The sequence below is a fragment of the Seriola dumerili genome, unplaced genomic scaffold, assembly GCF_002260705.1.
Source record: "Seriola dumerili isolate Sdu_G_001 unplaced genomic scaffold, Sdu_1.0 BDQW01000122.1, whole genome shotgun sequence".
NCBI classification, from domain to species: Eukaryota; Metazoa; Chordata; class Actinopteri; order Carangiformes; family Carangidae; genus Seriola; species Seriola dumerili.
In genome coordinates this window covers 1005823-1029792 of record NW_019174377.1, presented here as the reverse complement: position 1 = coordinate 1029792, position 23970 = coordinate 1005823, and the positions used below count along the sequence as shown (strand labels likewise).

The following is a 23970-nucleotide window of genomic DNA, read 5'->3' as shown; positions in this document are numbered from 1 at the left end:
AGGATAATGCTCCAAGTGTGTGTGCACGTGTGTGTGTGTGTGTGTGTGTGTGTGTGTGTGTGTGTGTGTGTGTGTGTGTGTGTGTGTGTGTGTGTGTGTAGCTGAGTGTGTGCACGTCAGGGTCAGTGCATTCACTGCTTCATTATAGAGAGGAAATTGTGGGTATAAATTGTTCTGTGATTTTTGCACCTCAGGAAGATGGGGTGCCATGGCAACAAATCGGAGTCAGCATGGTTATTTCACATGTGCGCGCACATACACACACACACGCACGCACGCACACGCACACACACAGTCATCGTCATTACCACTTGTAGCATCTATTCAGCCTGCTCAACATCGGTTCTTAGCAGATAGTCTCAATGGTGCGTTCTGATTGGTTGAACCGAAGAACCAATTAGATTAGAGAAATGAAGAGATAAAGAGGGCATGAAGGTAATGATATAGCCAGATATTTCTGATCTGTCTGGTTACTACCAATCCACACACATGCAAACACATCTAAATGCTAATGCACAGGTGTCACACAAATATTAAGTTTGCTTTGCCAAACACACATTATAAACTCAAACACACAGAGTGCACAGTGCAGTTTGCCGCTGTCGGACTCTGTAGCCCACGCCTCATTAGTTGTTGTGTAGTTTTGTGCAAAGAAAGTAAAAGACGAAAGAAAAAAGCAGAGAAAGAGGGTGAATGAGGAAGTTTTGTTGGTCTGTGGCAGTGTTCTTCCTTTTCTCTCACTTCCCATGCATCACTTCTCTCCATCTATTATTTTTTACAGCAGCTGTTGTTGCTGCAGTGTGTCTCTTTTTCTCCAATCCCATTCTTCTTGCTCTCGCCCCATCTCAGCTGCTCTCTCTTTGTTTTCTGTCCCTCCATCTTTTAACCTTGCTCCAACTTCTTCTAGCTTTCTCACTGCAGGAGATTTTCTGCAGCACTTACTCACTCTCCATTTGGTGTGGGTGTCTATGTCTCTGTGTGTGTGTGTGTGTGTGTATGTGTGTGTGTGTTTTAACTCTTTGTAGAGCATGTGTTCACATAACGACAACTGTGTGTCAGCTGTGACACCTTTTAGCTTTTTAGCTGACGCTGACATTACCATAGGCTGCACTGACGACGATTGACAGGGTCAGGTTCCTCCTCTTAAACCTTTAACTTCCCATTAGCAGGTTTGCCGCCTTCCTTCCATCTCTCCGTCTCCTCCTTCATCTCGCTATCTCTCTTTCACTTCCTTGTCCCCAGGATTTTATCACTAACTCCTCACACTGCTCACTGTTTCCCACTCACCTCTGACATGAACGGCGATAACCAAATACTAAAGGAAGGAAATGTGTGTGTGTTAGTGTGTGTGCCTGAACATTGTTGAGCAGCATATCAGGAAGGAAGCAGCTAACAGGAGACAGGAGAAGAGCTCTCCTTTACACATAAACACAGACACAAAAACACATTTTAATACCTTTAGTTATGTTCACAGTGAATTTATGGAATGTACTTACTGAAAGACAAAATCTGAAACTCGAATAGGTCATGTCCTCCCCACACCCGTCAGCTTTGATTTAAAAAGTGCAGGTAAGGGCAGCTTCTTCAAATACCTGTGGACACAGATCAGTACCTTGCACGTACTTAAGCTTTGCAAGTCGTATCTATATGGCATCATTAGGGTTAGTAAATCATTTACTATTCTATTACTGCTACCATTAGTATGACCAAGATTTAGGAAAAATCCCTTTGGCTGCAGTTTATCCTCCTCCAAACACTTGCTTTGTTTGTTTAAAGTTGTTTTAAGTTCAATGGGCAACCCCGGCGGTGGACCAAAGAGCTGCAGAGCCACATTCAACAATTTATTCACAACTTACTAACAATTATAATAACGGACTCAATAGATTGCTGTAAAACCTCTTCATTAATGACTTGATTGGTTAGTAGAACGGAAAAAACCCATAAGTCCAGATGTTCTGCAGCCTAACCCAGCGGACCATTTGAGGGGGTAATACAAGAAGTCCAAATTTATACACTCTCAGTGGGTGCACTATTAGAAACTGGTACTTATCTGCAAATATGAGCATAAACAGTCTGTACTTATAACCAGCCTGTGAGATAGAATTGAATACATGTTTATTGGCTGTGGAACCTTAGGAACACATTGGAGCCCGCCTCCAAAACAGCCATTTGCCTGCTGCTTTCATTTACAACATCTGGTGTAATAACTGTAAGTTTGTTTCACAGGTTGAACATTGAAGACACAACCTGGGAATGTTTATAGATTCTCATAGATGAAGTACAACCATATGTCGCCAACCAACATGACATCATCTCTGTCATGTCTTTCCATACAGTATAACATGATTTATACACATACATCTATTCAGAATATGCAACGAGGAGAGAGTTTGAGATTTTTGTTGCACACATGAGTAGAGAAAATATCAGAATGTCAAAGAAAACAGCACAGCTCTGAAATATTTTGTCAATATTTTCTGCACAGTTGTTCGTGTTGTTGCTTCAAATCCACTTGAAGCCTTCTGTGCATTAGCAGCCTGTGACAGTGTGAACCTCACATGGATCAAAGGATCAGTTTTGATGTCCTTAGAAACAATTACAGTTTCAGCCCTCACCCAGTACAGGGTCACTGCAGTTCTTACACAGAGGTCACTCAAGTCATGACAGTCTGATCAGAGAACAACCTGACGGCGCATGTGTCCATTTTGCTGCTGGATGCTCGGGGAAAGCTGGCTCGTTCTCTCTTGCCAGGTCTCGTGTCCAAAAACAGATAATCTCTCCCAAGCTCCCTGCCAGTTTTATCATCTGTACTCCACAACGCTCTGCAAAAAAACAGCTTTTCACTCGGCTCACACGGAACTTTAAAAGGTAAATGGACATTTTTATTTCAGACTGAATAGCCTCCAATTTCATCAGCGGTGTTGGGGGACTGAACCATTAATCAGGTCCGGCTTGGAATCAAACTCAGAAATGATATGATTAACCTGATGTTTCCCTCCAGCTGGGAGGTGAAATTTATGTCCCAGATAAGTATATGTCTCACATAAACAGCCTCAAATGCAGACAATTTCGTTTTGAGTTAATGGTGAATTAGCTCAAAGTGTGTCACACACACATATTGACAAATATTACCAGACATAGGATGGTAGAGCTGATGGGATTTCTAAGCAGCAGTTAGCTGCACAGAGATTTCTATAGAGCAGTGAGGTCTCCTCTCCTCTCCACTCCTCTTTTCCATTTTCCTCATCCTCTCATCCGCCCCTACTCCCTTCTTGATGCTGCTGGGATGGACTATAGTTAGGAGACAGTGCGTGTTGGTATGGAAACTGGCTTATAAACTGTTCAGGTTGCCAACGTCCTAACTCACATAGCAACCACCAACCAGCCTCTCAAAATGTTGACGTGAAGCAGCTTTGTGATTTTCTGATGAATAGAAGCCAAAAGGGTTCATTTTGTTTTTGGTGTGTGGATGTCCTGCTGGTCATGACACAGTGTATAGACGCTTTAGCAGTGGAGAGCAAGAGGCAATGAGCTCTTTACAGAACAGAGCTGGATTTTCAAGGTGACATATTGACTATTTGAATGAAGCACACGCCCACCTGAAAATTTGGTGGCTTGGAAATAAAGCACATTCTGCCGTGCTTGAACAGTTCTGAGTCATCTTAAGACCTTTGCTTGCAAAATGCTGTTCAGATCATTTGATTAACTGAATCTGAATTTTTAAACACAAAATGGATGTCCACCACTTAAGGATAAAAAGCCTTCAAATGGGTCTTGCACCAGCTTTCCTTCAGAATAAAAGTATAATTTCCTCATGAAGAAAAATCTTTTCAATGCAGTATGCAACAGCATAATTTTATATATGAAGTTGTCAGCATGTGCTGTAAATACAATTTGACAACAAGGTGAAATAAGTAATTTGTGGGTTTTCTTTTAACTTGGTGTGTTCAGTGCACCTTCTCTCTTTTCAGCATCCGGTTGGCAGCGTCATTGACGTTTGTTGCATTCAAATGCATTGTTTCAAAGTGCTGTGCCTTACTGAGGAGAATCAGGCATTGCAATGTTGAAATAGGTTATCAATGCAAACAGTTCGGCTCGCCGCTAAGTGTCTGTGTGGTTGAGTATGTCTGCGTGACTTTCCAAAGGGCGTGTCAATGTCGCTTTCCTGCTGTTGTTTTACTGCTCGTGTTGTTTAAGGAAATTAGTTATGAGCAACAATACGGTGAAGTAATATTCACACACACATAAACAGACGTGCACACACACACACACACACACACACACAGCCCCAGACACACTTTTCTCTAAGCCGTTAGTCATACACCATGTGGTGACCACTTCTATCCACGGCACTGTGCAGTTCTGTGAGTGCATAGATTTTCAGCACTGACGGCCTCAGCAGGAATCACACCAGTAACTTTGGTTTTTCTCAGCTTCACGTCCAGCTATAGACTTACAGTACACATTTACAAACTGATTAAAAAACAGCACAGTGCTTTTTTAGAAATGTACAACACATGTACTACAAATACTACACTTTGTTCCTGCACTGTATGTTCGGTATGAGATGGGAACACCACAGTCTTAAGACAGATAGATAGATAGATAGATAGATAGATAGATAGATAGATAGATAGATAGATAGATAGATAGATACCATGCAATACTTCCTGATACCGTGTGACACATTAGTTTATTATTTTCGTAGATTCATTTATTCATTGTTTAGGTTATGTGTCGTCAAAAAATTGAAAACCAACCAGACTAAAGCCCAGATTGATTCAGATTACTGTGCAGTGTTAGTTGAATGAATTGAGATTCACCATAAGAACGTCTTGACCAAAACTTCAGCCGAGTACCTTACACCCATCTCCAATGGAACATACAGTACACTCCCACTGCAAGCATGACCATTTACTCCCTTTCTTTCTATCCTTTCCGGCTCCTCACACAGCACAAGCATTTCCCTAAATGCACATTTCTCATCAAGCTGAGCTCATTTGTGAGGCGGCCACCTCAAGATGGGGACCACTTTTGTCCGACAGAAGGGGCTGTCAGTGGATTTTCTGATCCCTTTCAAGCTGTGATGGAGTTGCAATGAAAGAGACACTAATATGAAATGCTCTCAAAAGCTTTCATGCCATGGAGGATTGGTTTTAGAGAATGCCGCTGATGGTCTTGATTTTAGCAGAGAAAAATAAATAATGAAATGTTAATAGATCTTTGGAGTGGCAGTGATGTGTCACCTGAAAGGTTGTGCTATCAAGATCAGCCTTTAATCAGTGAGTGTGATCACGAGTACGGTGACCAAATATGTACTTAAACCTGCATGAAAGCTACCCCGTAATAAGCATTTTTAATGATGCTGTTCAATGAGGAGCTCATATAATACACATAAAGATAATTATTCAATATTCACAATGTTGTTTTTATTGTTTTGTTTTTTTTCCCAATTCTGTCCTTTTTCACCGGCTTAGTCAGATCAGCAGGAAGAAAACTGGTTGTGTGGGGGGATGAGAGAAGCAACCGTTCAATTGACACCTATATGTGTGTGTGTGTGTGTGTGTGTGTGTGTGTGTGCGCGTGTGCAGCAGGATGCCGTTAATATAGCTCAACCATTATGTAGATTAGCCCTATTCCCCTGAGTGCACCTTCACCATTTAGAGCTTTCAATCACTCCGCTGCTTTATGGGAGTCGGGACAAACACACACACACACACACACACACACACACACACACACACACACACACACACACACACACACACACACACACACACACACACACACACATTTAGCAGTCCAAGGTTACTGGCTTCATCCTCATCAGATTCCAGGTCCATGGCTTGCTAATTATGTTCCTCTGCACTGTAGTTATTCATGCTGTCTCACTGTGTGTGTGTGTGTGTGTGTGTGTGAGTGTGAAAGAACAACTGAGTGAGTAAGTGATCATAAGGTGGATTTGTGTGTTGATGGCATTTGAGCAGCAACAACAGTCCCCGTTTTAATCACAAACTTGGGATCAATAGTCTTTCAGCTGCACCACGCAGCAGTAATGGTCTGAAGGTGTGTGTGTGTGTGTTTGCGTGTGTGTGTGTGTGTGTGTGTGTGTGTGTGTGTGTGTTCAAAAGGTAATCTAGATCACAGGGTCCACAGCAGATGAGGAGAGACAGTCTTTGAGGAGAATTTGCTTTGAACTAACCTATTTTCAGGTGTGTGTTTGTACTTCTGCCTGCTTGTGTGTTTTCCTGAGTACATGTAAGGGCTTGCTCTCCTACTTGAGTGTGTGTGTGTGTGTGTGTGTGTGTGTGTGTGTGTGTGCGTGTGTGTGTTTGTTCATGTGAGCTCTATCCATGACAAACACAGTAAAGAATTGATAATATAGACCGTGTGCAGTGCTGGTTATCTGGCAGCTATTAGCCAACTCTGGTCAACAGAGTCTGAAGTTCTCTTGTACTGGAATAACCTTTCACCATGTTTACAAAACAGGCAGCCTCAGGGTTTACTGGAATATTACAGCATTTTATAGCAAAGCCCTTACCTTAATACGACTCCATGAACCTCTGACTGGCTGCCCTCAACCTCTTTTTGTACCTCTGCCTCTTCATGTATAGAAGGATTCACAAGACTTTTAAATGAATTGTTGTGGTGAAATTGTAGGAAAACCGTGTTTGGCTGTAAAAAGTATGTCACACCTTAAAAATATGTGCGAGGGCAAGGTTATACACAATATATTTGTGACATTGCAGTACGGGTTAAAAATGTGTTATAATATGTTTGATATTTAATTAAGACCATGATCAAATGTGATTTTGTTTGAGTGCTTAAGTTCTCCAGTTTGCAAATATCCATCATTTATCTTAGGCAATTTCAGCCTCCAGTGAACACGTCACAACAGCACTTGGTTTTGGTTGTTTTTCCAAACAATTAACAGTATCTTCTCTCAGTCAGGCCAATTTTCAGCATTTGAACTGAAGCGGCTTACTTCATTTGAATTAGAGGAGCTGCTTTTGTCAGCCGGTTGTAATCCAACGTAGTGACTGTTTGCCTCTGATAGCTTTGCATTTATTCAGTCAGTCCCCTTTTTAGTGATCCACATTTAAAAAATGCCCTTTTAACACCTTTTTGAAAGAATATGCAGAACTGTATTCTTATCCTCAGCCACAACACACTAAAAATCCCTCAAAATGAGTAACACTCAGAATTTTAAATTGTAAGCAGCCCAGTGTTGACTTGATGCCGCTGCTTGAGACATACATCTTCTCTGTGATTGTGACATGACATTGTGTGTGTAAGTGTGCGTAGCTTCTGGCAAGCTTGCTTTTAGTAAGGTATGCTGTCACATTGATGGACAGCATTAGACAGTCCTATGCAACCTGTTGTACGTCTTCATGCTAAATGTCCTGTCACGTGCAATGTCACCTCAGAGAGTCCGCTGTCAGAGGCACATGGGAAGCTTCCTGCAGCAGACGGAGGCTGATATGATGAATCTGCCAGCTGATTAAATGTAAAGAGCTACAGCGGTGGAGATAAATCTTTTAAATCTTTGATGCGTTATAAATAAGCATTGTGTGTGACTGTGTTTCTGTTAGTGCTGGTTGTGGGGCTAAATTAGGTTTCATCCAGCCTTTGAATTTCAGGGATTCATTTTCCAGGAATTAGTTTTGTTTTATTTTGAATTAAGAAAAATATATCAATATGTGTGAAAAAATAATAGCATTTGCAGGCAAACACTGGTGGTTTGTTTGTTTATTTATTTATTTGTTTTTGTGCATATTTTCTTCTTACTTTGAGGAACTGTTGGGTTTGAGTTTACACTTTCTTTTCTGAACTGTGCATGACTCAAGAACACCTAATTTACTGTGAACTGTGATAAACATAAGAACAGGACAATCTCACCTAAAGGTCCATTTATTAGCTGTACTGGGGCTTTTGATCATATTATATCACAGTTGTTGAACCACTGGGGATGAGAAGTGTCTTAAACTGCTCAGAAGAAAATGGACATCTGTAATTCCCTGACAAATGGGTAAACTCCATCTACTGATGAAGCTCTTGTAATATAACTCAAAGCTCCAGGACAGCTAATAAACAGACCTTGGGATGAGATTTTTTCATGATCTGTCATCTGTATCGTTTGGTTAAGTTTATGCCATTAAAATGACTTGGAAAATGTTAGATTATAATCATGGTTAAAAGAAACTCCAGTTACCTGGTGATAAGAGACGGGATGCAAACGGCAGTCTGCAGACACCAGCGTTGATTGTTGGTAGAATGGGATGTTGATGCGATAGGTCATTTAACAATTATTGAACGAAGGAACAATAGCGTCTCTTTTGTGTTGAGGACAGTCTCCAAAATATGTGTGATATTCAGTTTAGTCCAACAGTCTTTTTTGTGTGAAAATATGTTAAATTCAAAAGCAATGAGCTTTATTTTAAATAATATTCGAAATATTTGCAAGTAGGTTCATTAGTCCGCTGCTCCCCATGTTGTCAAACTGAGTCCACACTGTACTGTGCCTGCAGTATAGTGCTTTTATGTGTGTATGCATCCTGCTGGCGTACACACTGACAAGAGGAAAGTGAAACATGGGGAGGGTTGAGGGAGGCAGTAAGACCCAGAGGAGGAGCAGAGAGAGAGAGGGAGAGAGAGAGAGAGAGAGAGAGGGAGAGAGAGAGAGAGATAGAGAGAGAGAGAGGTGGGAGGAGAGAGGAGGAGGGACTGTGTTCACTCTGGGCTCAATGCATTGCAGCTCGTGGTGTTAGCGCGTCAGTGTGTGTCTCAGCCTGCCGGCGCAAGTGTGTGCATCGGTGCGTCGCTGTGTGTGTGAATGTGTGTGTGATTCCAGCGCCCTCTCTGCGTACGACAGGTGGAGATGACATGACTGCGCTTGAGAGGAAGAAAGGGAAGGACCTGTAAGGGCTTAACAGATACACACACACACACACAAAAACACACACACACACACACACACACACACACACACACATGGAAACACACTCACCTTTTCCCCAACATTCCCTCACACACTTCTTTAAATTCCTGCACTCCTCAGTTCAGGGAAAAGATAAGTTGGTGTGTGTGTGTGTGTGTGTGTGTGTGTGTGTGTGTATGTATGAAAATGATCTTTTTCCAGCAGCTTATCATCCAGGCTGTAACAGCTGACTTCATGTGTGCACAGCGGACAACTCAAACACACAAAGACACACTCACACACAGGTCCTGACTGTTGTTTTTGATGCCTGCAGACGCGGTCAGCAAGTGTTTTTGCGTCCTGAGGAGAGTTCAGCTCCAGCTCTGACTACAAGGCAGACCACCACGTTGTCCGAACAACTCCAGGTAGGATTTACTTCTCTTCTCTTCTCTCTTGTCCACACTGTCTGAAAAACAGGATGCTATATGCTTCACACCCATTGCCCTCTTCTCTCTTCCTTCTTCCTTTGAGTTTTTTTTAATCATCCCCTTTTGTCCAATGACAGGTAGAGTGATATATCCACCTCTGGTTGCTCTACTCTCCTGATTTTCCCTTCATTTTGGAAATCCCTTTTAAATGAGTAATTTTCCTTCAAAAGCCTCCTGTATTGTTCTATTAGTGCCTTATTCTCCTTCCTACTTACACACACACACACACACACACACACACACACACACACACACACACACACACACACACACACACACACAGTGATGACCTCTTCTCTACCTCTTATACCCTCACCTTTCTTATTTTTGGTGATGATGAACTTTGGTCTGGAGGAGGTAAGTTTCAGCTCCTGTTGCTGCAGCTTTCTGTCTGTCTCTGCTGATTGAGTCTGTGAAATACTTATTACTTGCCTGGAAGGGTTGTGTGTGTGTGTGTGTGTGTGTGTGTGTGTGTGTGTGTGTGTGGGCTCAGATAAAAGACGGAAAGATAAAACATAAAACAACCATAAACATAAAAGGGAGGAAATTAAAGACAGTGACATTTTTGTTCTGAAGGCAGTTCACAACCATCTCTGTGCAAGTGCTATATGCTTATGTGTGTGTGTGTGTGTGTGTGTGTGAGCGCACGTGTGTGTGTTTATGATTTGTGACGCAACTAAAATTTCAAATTGCTGCTTTGTTGTATCCTCACACACGTGCCATTAAGCAGCTGCTTTTGTGTGTGTGTGTGTGTGTGTGTGTGTGTGTGTGTGTGTGTGTGTGTGTGTGTGAGTTTGTGTACAGTGTGATTACAAGGGTGTGTTTGTGTTTTATATTGCAGAGGGATTTAATGTTGTTGGCAGCAAAATTGAAAAAATATTTGATTGGCTGCCAGTGTCGACATGTACTGCTCAGATCCAATTACCTAGACCGATAAACACTAACTGAGATGCAGGCACATGTGCACACACACACAAACACACACACACACACACACACACCCACACACTCTGATGACCCCCCACACACCCACACACCCACACACACACACACACACACACACACATATTTAGCCATTCATAAACTGTATATGACAGTAGGCTATGTACATATATATTACTCTGTATGTGTGTGTGCGTGTTTTTGTCTGTGTGTGTCACTTGAAATTTTTAGTGCTCTCCCATAATTATAGTCATTTGTGATTGGTGAGTAATTGCGATGGCGCATTTGTTTTATTTATTCAACCTTTATTTTTGGAGTCCTGTGTGTGTCTCCACGTGTTTGTGTATCAGCCCTCCACATACGCATTTCCTCAGTCAGGTTACGTTGCTGAAAGGCTTGTCCAACTACATTCCTCGCAATCCATCCATCGCCTGTATGTGTTTGTAAACGGTTTGTTGCCAATGGCTCGTTGCTGAAGCGCCACCAGTACTGTAATACTGTCTGTGATTTGGCTTCTGGCCAACATGCAGCGTGTGCAGCGCCACCTGCAGGAGCTGCCTGAATTACACCACTGAATTACATCTGTTTATCTCTGAGGTGTGTTTACACGGATATGTTTTTTTAGGTTTTTTGTCCCTCTTTTGGTGATGTCATGACTCTCATCCTCTGATTTGATGGAAGATATCTATGAATGCAAGACTCTCAGTGTCCATTCATGCTCACACGTGTCCTTGCATGTACTGTATACTGTCATGCTTCTGTGCTTCCGTGCATTTGTATGTTTGTACAGTATAGGAGTAAAATTGCTGTATATGTGTGGGTGTGGGTGTGCATGTCTGTTCATTTGCGTGTGAGCCAATGAGGCAGTGAAAGCAGCAGGTTAATCCCTTCTCAGTCTCCAGCAGAACAGATGTGAGGATTAATTTGTCAGTGAATCAGGCTGGTGCTTATGTGCTCGTGTGTTTGTGAGGGAGTGAGTTGCCCAAAATTTTTACAAAATGAGGTTTTGTTTGGATCCTGTGTGTGTATGTTTCATAAACTCTGCATGTCTGGGTATGTATGTATGTTTTTGTTTTGTAACTTCCCATATTCACTTATACTGTGCTTCATTCCGACCGCTCTGTACAGTCTGTGTGAGTCTCAAGAAGTGCGTGCTCCTTTAAAAAAAAAAAAAAAAAAAAAAATCAGAAGCAACACTTGGGGACAGGTGTGCGTTTATTCACCTGTGCTCATCCCCTCCTTACACCAGCTCCCTGACAATTACCTGCAATCCAGCATCCTCGTCACGCTGCCATTTAGATGCCACAGATGTCCCTACGTTTGCTGTCATTTAGTAAAGACGATGTGTTAAAAGCATTTTGAAATTCAAGACTGAACATTGAACTTAACAAACACAAATGCAAGGTACACACAAGTGTGTATGTGTGAGGGGTTTTGTTTGTGTGTGTGTGTGTGTGTGTGTGTGAAGGAGCTCCATACAGTAGCGCCACAGATAGACTGAGCTTACTGACATCAAAGCGCTGCTACTGGATGCTGAAAGTTTATCCTACTAAAATTTGCACTGCACAGCTTCATAATTTTCAGTTGGGAGAGAGGCTCTGTGCTCTGACCTCACTGCTGGAGGAAAATGAAAAGAGAATTTTCTTATGGGACTTAAAACCAGTGGTATATTGTGATGACTATTGCATTAGTTGTGCATACATTAGAGTGTGTGTCTGCTCAACCACATGTGCATGCCTGTCCTTGTGATGGAATTGTTATTCAGATGTGACTACAAAGATATGTTATTGTGATGCCAGATCATTGTTTCACTTGTTGGTCTGCATACAGTCATAACACTTCAAGAGATTCATGTTATTTCTTGCTTTCATAGTATTTCTCGCAGTGTTTCCTTTTCTTGCTATTGAAGGCTTTAATCGCTGCGCATGTTTACCTTTCATCCTTTCATGTAGTTTCATATAGAGTATGTGAGGAGGTAGGTGGTAATGGTCTTGCTCAAGGGCAAAACAACAAGAAATGCAGCCGAGCTATTGATTTAGCAACTGACAGACTTTTCTTTTGAAGAGTCAAAAATGTCTTTTCATATCCATTTATTTTAAACCATTTTACATCGGGCCAGTCAACTCACACACTGAATAAGAATTTAGTGATTAAGAGTGGATGTAAACTGATTCTTTTGGTTCAAAGCAAAACTTGATTTAAAGTCACCAAAAAGCAATAACAGAAAGAGATCAATTCATCACAAAGTGCAGCTACAACAGGCACAGTCCGCTGCCATTAAGCAGTGAAACTCCCACCAGTATCCCACATTTTCAGTTTTGAAGGGAGACAAGAAGAAATGCAACGGTTTTGCCCTCAAGATCTGACATGGTCATTTCAGCTGTGTGCAAAACCTTGGGTTGTTTATTTCTTCTTGTCTACTCTGCTTTGATTCTTAGTACCAGCGGTCTGCTATGCAGCAGTAAGCAGTAAATACAAGGCTTGATATTCAGCACATTTAGTCAAGTGCTCAAGCACTCACAGCAATGGATCCCATTATGGGTGAGCAATCAACACTTGAGATTAAAAGAAATGATCGCTAATCGCAGCAGAGGACTAGTATAGGAACATAGGACCTATGTAGGTAGGAAACTACTGATTTATATGTGAAGTGGTGGAAGAGCATTTTCAGGGAAAAAAGGATTGTAAATGAGTTCACACCATCAGATAACCTTTGTATAAGATGACCCTCAAAACCTGCCGGAGCGGAGGAGGCAAAGTAATGATAATAATCTGAGAGAATTTCCTTTTCATATAGATGACAGCACAGCACAGCATGTCTCATCTGATGCTTGCTCACACTTGAAACCAAAAATTACAAAGTCCTTAAACTGAAGGCAAAGAGTGAATGTTTTGAACATAAATACGCAGCTCTGGTGGGAAGTCAGGGGAAAAAGACAAGATCACATGCTTTGCAAAATAGCAACATCCTTTCCATGCAACAAAATATTACATAGGTCAGTTGTGCAGTTAATTCTGACCAACAGTGCACTCCTCCTCTTGGTTTTATTGCACTGATCATTAGTGTTGCTATGTGTGCTATGCGTGGCAAAAACACATCCTCTGTGCAGCAAACTAGTACCGATCCCAAGGCCCTGACAGAAGAGACAGACAGGATGGGCATCTGACAGTAAACTTAATGCATCAATGATAATCTGTTAAATAAAAGACTACAAAAGTCGGTAGACATCAGCCCTTATGTGCAGCTGAAGTTTTCTGGATCCATTGTAGATAAGTACAAGATGCCGGTTTTGCTTCATAGTGAACTTCCCAGTAGAGCCCTCTGTGAAACATGATTGTATTGCTTTAATTGGCTTTTTGCAAGTTTCAGTTTAAGGTTCGCAACATCATTCTTTAACAGTCAGGTTTTTTAATGAGGGAAGATCAAAGCCTTTCTTTGACTCAGCCCATTAGAGTTTTACCTGCATTAGTCCTGGTTGGGATGCATTCATTTGCAATTTAACTGCCCCACTGTAGTGAGGGACTCAAGTGTAGCGGCTTTAGTTATAGTGACTTTTGCGGCGTATAAATGAATTGTACACTATCAAAGACATATCAGGTCTTCCATTAGTCATGGGCAGTGCTGGAAGAGGCACTCAGACCTTTTACTTAAGTGCTGATATCACAATGTAAAAATATTTGAATATATAAATAAAAGTCCCGCATTCAAAATTCTAGGTTGTTTAGTCCAGTGGTCCCAACATAGGGGTCGGGCCCCTCGAAAGGTCAAAAGATAATTCTAAGGCGCTTGTGATATGATTAATGGGTGGAGAAATAAGTTCTTGTACACAAATTTGATTTTGTTTTTTGGACATTTCTCTAATAAGTTGTCATGAAGGGGAAAACTTTTTTATTTTCTTTTAAATCGTGAATGCCATATGAGAAGTTTAGACCAAGCAGCAACCTTCAGGGCTGAAAAATGAAGCCAACATGCAACTGCCAAAAATTGCAGTTCCTGGCTCCAAAAGCAAGTCAATCCCCATAGACTCCCATGTTAAAATGCCCAACTTTATAGCAGAAATAACCATGTTTACAGCCTGGTACAAAAAACAGTTTCTCGATAGCTAATTTTCATGACATCTGTACAGGGAGTGAATTTTTTAACTCACCTGTTTCAATTTTATTAAGGCTTAAAGTTATGCGTAATTGGGGCCGTGCTGCTTTGAGTGACAGGTGGGTAATGTCACATTTGGCTAACTTCTTGGTGCCTAGCTGCTAGCTGTCTGCTAGGTGTCCCCTCTGAATGGGACCTGAATACGTCCATCTTTATATATGGTCTTTAGTTTAGACTGAAAACATGACAAGAATATTTGATGCATGATTAGATTTATTGTGCCTCACAAATATTGAAGATCTTTTGTGAGGCTCCTAATTTCTATAACAATAAAACAAAAAGTCTTTTTACTCTTGCACTCCAGTCAATGCGTTGTTGAGGCAGAAAAAGACTGTTTCTGTTTTTGTTACTTCATGATGATTGTTTAGAACTTTAGCACAGCATATAGCATACATGCTAAAATATGGTTCTTTTGTTTATTTGATCTTTTCTCCCGCTGTGGCATTCTCCTGTTGAATGGCTCACCATGGCTAAATGATGCAAATCCAAACACAGGGGTGAGAGTGTTTTATATTATAGGGGCGCTGCAGACTGGCATTATGTGCTGTAGGGTTCAAAGCAAGAAGCGAAAAGAACTTTACACAAGCAGAAACCACTGCACTTTGCCTGCCACGACACTTTGAATCACGTATGCTGATAAATGACCACTGACACAAGGGCACCTTCACTTCACAACAACCCTCTGAGAGTACGGAATATATACGTGTATATGTGTGTGTCAGAGTCAGTGTTTTTGCTTTGATAAATGGACTATATTATTCAGTGCTGCTGAATTTTATCTCAAGTTGATCCCTGCGGGGCATTGTGTAAGCTCTTTCTCTCCTTGTTTGTGTGTGTGTGTGTTTTTGCGTGCACATACTTGCACAGTCCGCTATCCCACATGCACTTACCTGCAGTGAAATATACAGTATGGTTGTATATTTGCCAGTGTGCAAGCCCCCGGCTGACTTGCTAGTCTCCAAAGGCATTTCAGTGCTCTCCATTCATTCAGACAGATAGCTAATTATCACAACACATTCACTGAGTTAATATAATTAAAAACAAGGCAAGAGAACACAGCAGCTCACAGACACTGCAGATACACACTGAATGGCAGCACACAGCGTTGTAGCAGGTCATTTTTTTCAATCAGCTTCTTGCTTGTTTGTTGTAGTTTAAATGCTTGTTACTGTAATACAATGCAATACAGTGGTGGTTCGTTACCGAGCTCCTCCTGTCCACATGTGGAAGAGTCCTCGGGCGAAACACTGAACCCCAAATCACTCCTGTTGAATAAACCATATATTGTGATAACCCATCAGTTCTCTTTTCCCACCTTTTCTCCAACGTGGAATAGCTATCCACTGCCTGAACTCTGCCTTTGGTGAGTGCTCGTTTCAAACCTGTGAACATGGCCCTTCACATGACCAGGCCAGAGGTTGTGCTTTCTAGAGAAAGTGTGGGTTTCTTTGGCAGTAAACAACAATTTTGACCCTGTATGAACTGTAAAAGTGGCATGGTTGTGCATTGGGCAGCACCCACCCAGTTTGAACCTGGCTGCCGGCTGTGACCTTTATGTGTGGAATTTGCATGTTTTCCTCATGCCTTTTGTGGGTTTCCTCCGGGTACTCCGGCTTCCTCCCACAATCCACAGACATGCAGGTTAGGTTCATTGTCGACTCTAAATTGCCTGTAGGTCTGAATATGAGTGTGAATGGTTGTTTGTCTCTACATGTCAGCCCTGTGATAGACTGGTGGCCTGTTTTCCCCCCCCCCCCAACCCTAAAAGGATAAGCGGTATGGTTAATGAATGAATGAATGAACTGCAAACATTAAAAAGCAAGCAAATCCGTCCCTGTGTCAATTTTCCCCACACAGACTCAGCACGAGCAGAACTGTGATTCGTTCAGGGCAAAATATTACTGCACAAATTTAGATCTAATGATGGCGACCATTACACATCATGTAAAAAATACTTTTGTTATGTTGATGTGGAGCTCACACCCCTGTGGACATGGCTCTTATCCAGATGCTTAGATTGATTGCAGCCATGATCTATACAGAAGACATGCAGACTGCATCTGACTAGCTCAGATTTTGCTACATGTACATGATGTGACTTGCCACTTCTTGAACCATCATAACTAGGCAACACAGATACACAGTGCAGCATGATTATGCAGCTGCACGCCCAAGTCCTCGGTAGCAGATAAATGAAAGTGTTGTGTTTGTCCAGCAAGGTGCTGAAAGTTTTATTGGTATGTCTAAGTGAAGGCAAAATGATCTGTTCATGTATTGTACAGCCTACTTTACAGTAAATGACTTCTGTCACAAGCTAATTCATCCCTGGCCTTGCCGGAATAACAATGAAAAGAGAGAATTCATGAGGTGGTTTTGTCGGGCTAGAGGGCACATTCACGGTTTCCAGATAAACAGAAGAAAGAAAGAAAGAACTGATGAGTCATCGTTCACCTCGAGTAGGCAGAAAGAGTTCTTCTTTTGCAACTGTTTCTTAAGGTGCCTAATGGAAATCTTTTCTAAACGTCAAACATGCCTTTGCAGGCTGGAAACCTATAGACACAAGTTTCATCAGTCCCTTGTATGCTAATGCACCAGTCCCTGTGTGGTAAAAACGAGGCTCATCTTTTTCAGTTAAACATTAAACCTTTTACATCCTGCTGAAAAAGGACATTGATCGTCTTAGTGAATGTAATGCCAGGTGTTCTTTTAATGAGTACAGTTAGAAAAAAATGGAAAAGTTAAGAAAGTGGCGAGAAAATGCAAATAAGTCGCTGGTAATGAGCCCTATCATTAGGAAACCCTGTAGGGAGTTCAGTTGAGATTTTGAACATTTATGAATCATCGTTGTTTTGACTAATGGTGACATAATAGTGAGCACACAATGGACACTCTTTTATTTTATGCGATGTACTTCAGATAAATTATATTTACTCTATTAAAATGTAAAAGTGAGTGAAGTTTACCAGGTTCCAACTGGGGAGCAATTATAGACACAGAACTATAGTACATATATAAACATATATCTCACCTTCTCGGTGTCATTCCCACTGCGAAAACAACCTTTTTTTCCTACTTGGCTTAAAATGAAATAAATAATGAAAAAAAACATGGAACAATTCTTCACTGTTTCCTAAGCCAATGTATAAAATCTATCTAAAACTTAAGGTGGGTGGTCTACCCACACTCCTTTTACAAAAAGAGTAGATGGTTTTCTATTCATCTGGCATCGCTGCAGTAGCTCACCGCCAGAGAGGCAGAGTTCGATAACGATGCAAGTGCAGAGGCAGTAGAGGCTGCATGAGTAATACACAGCAACATAAGGGGAGGATAGATAGATAGACAGATAGAAAGATAGACATACAGACAGACACACTAATTCTGAAAAGCAATATAAAGAAGGAAGCAAAGGTGAATGTACTCCCCAGTAACCCTGATGAAAAAGGTGCACTTTTCTATTCACTCTTCATTCCCCTCTTAATGTCTCACTGTGTTTTTGGGGGTTGTTTGTGTGTTTTAGTGCCATTCTTCTTCTGTCCCATTCAATTTGCGGGTCCTTCCATTGTGGTAATAGAGCATTGCTGAATGGAGACTTGAATAGAGGGGAGAATAAAAGGCAGAGAAGAAAGAAAAAAGCCGAGGAAGTGGGTGAAAGAACAGCGAGGAAAGAAGTGTCAGTTTGTGATTTCCCTGAGGGATTGAACTAAAAGGGAGGGGCGTGTCCCTTTCTCTGACTCTCTCACACTCGGTTTGTATGTGTGTGTATGTGTGCGTGTGTGTGTGTGTGTGTGGGTAGGTTCACCTACACAGTGTACTCTTGCACTGTGCCATTCTGCAGTATTGACCCTCGTGTATTTCTGACATGCTCCAGTTTCCCCATTGGACAGAAATTTCAAAAGCCAGCCACTTCAACAGAGGTCTGTGTGGGTCAATGTGAGGGTAATTGTGCGTTTGTGTTTGGAGGTGCATGTGTATGGCAAGTATATGAGTCTATGTGCATGGGTAAATGTGTGTGTGTGTGTGTGTGTGTGTGTGTGTGTGTGTTTTTTTTATCACTTTATATTCGCCTTTTTAGATATTGGTTGACTGGCTTCATTATTGATCTAATTCGCGGCAATAACGGATATCGATCTCCATGCATTTCCACACACACTACCACGCACACACACCTACACATTGATGCACTCAAAGTTACACTTAAAATTTTCCATAGGCACAGAGGTCAGCATCCCTCAGGCTTCTGTACCTTTTACTCTAAAAGCTCAGCTGTATCAGGAGGGATACATCGAGACATGTGAGTGGCTTTTAGATATCCCTGTGGAGAAACTGACAGTTAACTGAAAGGGAAATATGAGCTCCTACATCTCTATGGACAGTCAATGTAAAAAATGAGCTGTATTCTGCACGCAAAACTGTCCAAGCACTGATGTCCAGCTATCTCATCTATAAAGCGCTGTGTAGATTGCAACAAAAGTTTATGTGCGCGCACTTGAACTTGATGCGGTCTTGTTAATTCACAAAATTACCCATAGATGCTAAATGCAAAGCACCTTCATGAATATTTATATGCATATAAACTTGTTCATCTATCTACTATTCATGCAAGGAAACCTTGGTAATAATAGATTTGCGGGTTAAGGGACATGTCACAGTTAATTCAGTCCTAGTTTAATCCTGACCATGGTCATTCTCCCCTCTCTCTACTGTGCTATCTAATGAAGCCAAAATGTCCAATAAATATAGTCAAAGAATTAGGTTGTTGTGTGGAGACTGTACTAATTATCCAATTTAGTTGCAGCACCACAGGCATCCCTGCTTTCAGACCAGTCCTGCTGGGAAAGTTTGCCCAAGATACTGACAGAGTCTCCTCATCCTTGAAGCCTTTTCTCTTATAAAAGTGAAACATTAAATACCTCCATTAAGGCAGAATGTAAGTCCCACATTTGCATAGCTTGTTTGTCAGACACATTCTGACTCTATCAGGCATGATTTTATTTTTCTGGCAGTTTGTCATTGCAACATTTAGTGACAACGGCCATTAAACTGGTCTTCACTCCTAACTACTCCTAACAACCACTTTATAAATGGATTGGAAGATGTGTAAATGTCTAGTCCATGAATATAATGCAGCTTTTCATAATTTCAAGAAGAAACTCATCATATATGTGGGACGCTAAGCTAAATCAGCTGTTGTTCCACCTGACTTCAGAGAAAGAAAACATTGGGTGGAAACTGAAAAATACACCAGCAGCATTCATATTACTGAAGGATGATTTGTTTGTTATGTTGGGTGTGGATGTTGGTTAGAGTCATCAGGCCGAATGTTAGGGAGGAAAGCGAGACCTTGCTCTGTGTTATAGCTCAGCACACACTCTGACAGTTTGTCAAAGTTTTAATGGGACGTATAGCAGCCTGCCGCCAATAGCGTCGGGGCATCACCATCGGCATATCAGCTGAGTTCATGCAGCCCCAGCATCATTATATAATGTTTAGATAAGGAGTCAGTGCCTCAGGGCGTATCTGCTGTCCCCTGAAGCGTTGATCTACAGGTCATGATGGCTGTGATAGTTGTGTCAGTGATAACACTGAAGATTTGTTTGGTTGAACAGTTTTGGTAAGTAAATCATGTAGTCACACAGCTTCAGGCTGAGCTCGCCTCCCCTTCGCTGCTCCATTGCTGAACCATTCAGACCTTCAAGTTAAACGGATTCTCATCAAAAATAATTTCAAATATGGGTGTTAGCAGTTTTACATAGTTTGATCCGTCAAACTGAAAAAAGTGGGAAAATTGTTTTTGTGAATTTGCCTGTGAAGTTTACCAGCAGTGACAAGAAATTTGATGTGTAACTTTAATCACATCATCCTACCTATACGTACTTTTGTCTTCATTGTGTCTCTTATTGAAGACACTGGGTCCACAAAGTGAAGTTAGAGCTTTGTCATTGTGAGGTTTGATTTCTTTGCTACTACATTTGTTGTTTGGGTTCATTTCTGAAATTCAATTAAAAAAATATATTTCTTCGAGCATTAAAAAAGATTCAAAATGAACTCTGGAGCTCACAGAAACTGTGAAAAGAATTTTTCTGAAAAAAAGTTTTTGATTAAATGAAACACTGTATAAAGCAAAAAAAAAAAAAAATGGTGACTGACTCACCAGGAGTAGAAAAAATTAACTGTGTAAAAGTACTTGAAGCATATAAATTACAATTACAAACACTACATGGATGGGCCATTTTACACATGATGCTAATTAGCAGCTTTTGTCATAAAGTGGTCTTGCAATCACCACTTTGACGTGTGAGTTTTCAAATCAACAGCAGGCAGCCAACACACAGCGGCGCAGAGCCAAATCATCTGGTCCCAAATTGCAAGTGTATCAGTCAGAACAACTGAAAAATGATTGAATAAGTCAAGAGCAGCAAGCACACACTGCATCAACAACGAAATAGAAGCCACTAGTAGAAACTAATCAAGAGAGACTGATGAAGCCAAAGATGTTTTATTAACTTCAAAAAGAGTTAATGTTATTTTCCCAACCTGCTGTCGACCCACAGTTTGCCCTGATTAAGACATCAACATACTTGATCCAAACAGGCACTGAAGTTTTTCATGCCTCTGCTGTCTGCTTTCCCATGATGCAACTTGGCAGTTCGTCGACCAAAGAAAAATGTTCAACTAGTGGCATCTCTATATTAAACTGTCTCTCTGTCACAGCTTTTCTTCACTTTCTGTCACTGTCTTTCTCTCTCATAGGTCTATGCTTCAGCTTGCTGTGTTTTTCTTTCTGCCTCTTTTTAGTGTGCAGACAAACCACACACACATTTCCTTGACAACTAGATCCTCTTAAACTTTTCATAATTGCGATCTGCTCTCTGAAGAGTCTTGCCATGTCGTGTTTCATGGGCTAGTTGAAGTATGTAACTGCTGAAACACTCGACAGGCGTGTAGATCAGTGTGTGTGTGTCTAATGTGTCATTCAGCGCAATCGCAGCCAAAATGTCAGAGTGATGTTGACGCTCTGTCCGTCTCTTCACTTTGTGTCCTTTCTTTCATGTTAGGCTACTTGTGGGCCACATTTGATCGGAGTTGGACCCTCCAGCTTTTAAATATAGATGTTTACTGTTCAAAAAACATTACAGAGTGTATCCACACTCCTTTTAGTTAATATTATAGGTACTTTAAGCATTAGTGTTTATTAGAATTAAAATAAAACCGGAGCCAAACTGACAGAGCCGTTCTGTTGACAACATGTAAAAAATAATCACAGGCGTTGCTGTGGGGGAGACTGAATGGCATAAAACCTAGCTAATGTGTTCCAGCCTTGGCTAATCCTGTTTGACCCTGAAGAGAAAAACAGAAGAAGGATTTTTTTTTCTTTCCACTCATCCATTTTACATCCACAATTTAATTTAACTAAATGCTTCCTGAGGGCTGTGATATCAAATGAAAAATAAATGACAGAATTAAATCCAGTCAGAGGACCGATGGGCTGCTAACAAAGGAACATCCACACCACACTTCATTTCCAGACCATAAGCACATAAGGGAGAAAGATTAAAAACTAAAGATATCAAAAAGCAAACAAACATCACATAAAATCATCATTATCTCTATGAGTTACTCATTCTCAAAATAGACGAACTTCTACACCAGCTTTACCACAACTCCTTGGATTCTTTAGCTGGAATTAACCTTCGCTTGATGCACATACATTTATACATAAGATTTCCTACCAGTACGTGACATGTGGGACATTCATGCTGACGAACATAATACTATCACACTAAAAAATATTAGCAGACGCAGTAATGTCGTCATGCACGTGCAGAAGGGGAAGCTGAGGGTGCTTGAGCAGCTGTACCTTTGCCCTTGACTGCCCTTGTCATAATGACCAGTTTGTTGTAAGCCTTCATGTTACATTCTGTTTGAATATGGGTTGTTATAATTCAACAGGTTATGCTGTAAAATATATTGGTGTATGGCGTTTCAAAGTCTTGTTCCATGTGCCCCTTTTTAACTCTGAGCGCTTGGCCCTCTACAGGTCTCTGTATGGACCTGCTCATCAAATGATTATAAGTGACTGCACTGTACATTTTTGCATGCTGCACTATTTTATACCTGCACCACACGTGAGCAGTATCAAGGAACATAAAGTACACCATAAACAGCCTGAGCGTGATATAAGTAGTATATCTGACATTTTCGTTCCAGCAACCTGATTGAATAACTCTCAGCGTTGTCAAGATAAATCTCTATTGTCCATGAAATCTCTGTAAAATGTTAATTAAGGTAATCGACCTCACTGCAGTTCTACTCAGACAGGATTCAGGAAAATAAAAACGTTTCTACCCTATTTATTTCTAATGAGCATTTCATTACTATTTTTGGCATTAGCTTTGATGTTATAGTTGACACCATATACAGAGCTTATGGTCAGCAACCACTGCGGAACTGCAACACTGCAAGGGGAAATACAACTGAGTCACCGGCATACAAAACATGATTAATTATAAGATCACACAGCCCGTTACAGTCATTTTACTGCCCGCACAAGTCATCCGTAAACAAATTAAACAAGAGCGGAGATAACGTTCAACCTTGCCTAACCATGCATGGTCTGATAGGTATATCAAAACACATCAACTCTGAGTGCACTGTAAAAGATTTGAACCTGGTTCAACTTAAAAACCCTAATTCTGCCTGCTGCCTTAACAAGTTGTTGAGTTGATTTAACTTAATTTTAGATAACAAGTTCAGTTATCACAAGACATTAAGTTCAATCAACAACTTTTCAGTCACACCGACAAACGTCACAGTTAGAATTCCTTGGGCTTGAATATGATGCTAACCTTCATTGTGTTTCACATTGTTTTATTATGAAAGGAAACAACATGACTCATCTTAACATGTTGTAAAAACACATCAAGTTTTCATCAGTGCATGCTGGGAAATGTATATATTTATGTTAAATTAAAGGCAAAAGATTAGTTGCTTCCACTAAATTCCTGTATGATGTTTTACGGTGTAGATATTAAGGTGTTTAGATTTGGTTTAATCAAAGTGATCACGATCCTTAGGGGCATCTATTGTAAGGGCAATCGCTGGCAAAGATTCACATAGTGTCTGTGCCAGGCTTGTTTTGAAAGAATTGATTGGCATGGGAAATTGATATGTGAAACTATTCAAAGCAAAATTTTCTTCCTCACCTTGGAAAATACACTAAAAACTGGGATCATAGGCCCACAGTTTTAATTTCACCTGTTAAATCATTTATGAGAGAAATTAAGAGCTCTGAGGTCACTGAGAGTATCAGTCATGATGGACTCAAAAGCCAGTAAATCAATCATGTGCATTTAAGATGCAGTAAAGTGATTGTTTTCATCTAGCTTTACTTTTTACTGCACCTCATAATCATGATCCACACAATTAAATAAGATGGTTTTTCAATATCAGTTAAAACCATTATTTTGCAT

At 40.9% G+C, this 23970-nt stretch overlaps 1 protein-coding gene across 1 annotated transcript in view; it reads left to right on the top strand.

Moving 5' to 3' along the window:
* Positions 1-8817: 8817 nt before the first annotated feature.
* Positions 8818-23970, top strand: part of pde2a (phosphodiesterase 2A) — a 100316-nt gene continuing 85163 nt past the window's right edge. Inside the window, exons 1-2 of the mRNA XM_022748417.1 lie at positions 8818-8918; positions 9252-9342. Of these exons, the coding sequence (XP_022604138.1) occupies positions 8884-8918; positions 9252-9342 (126 nt within the window). The 5' untranslated portion in view covers positions 8818-8883. The remainder of the gene's footprint in view (positions 8919-9251; positions 9343-23970) is intronic.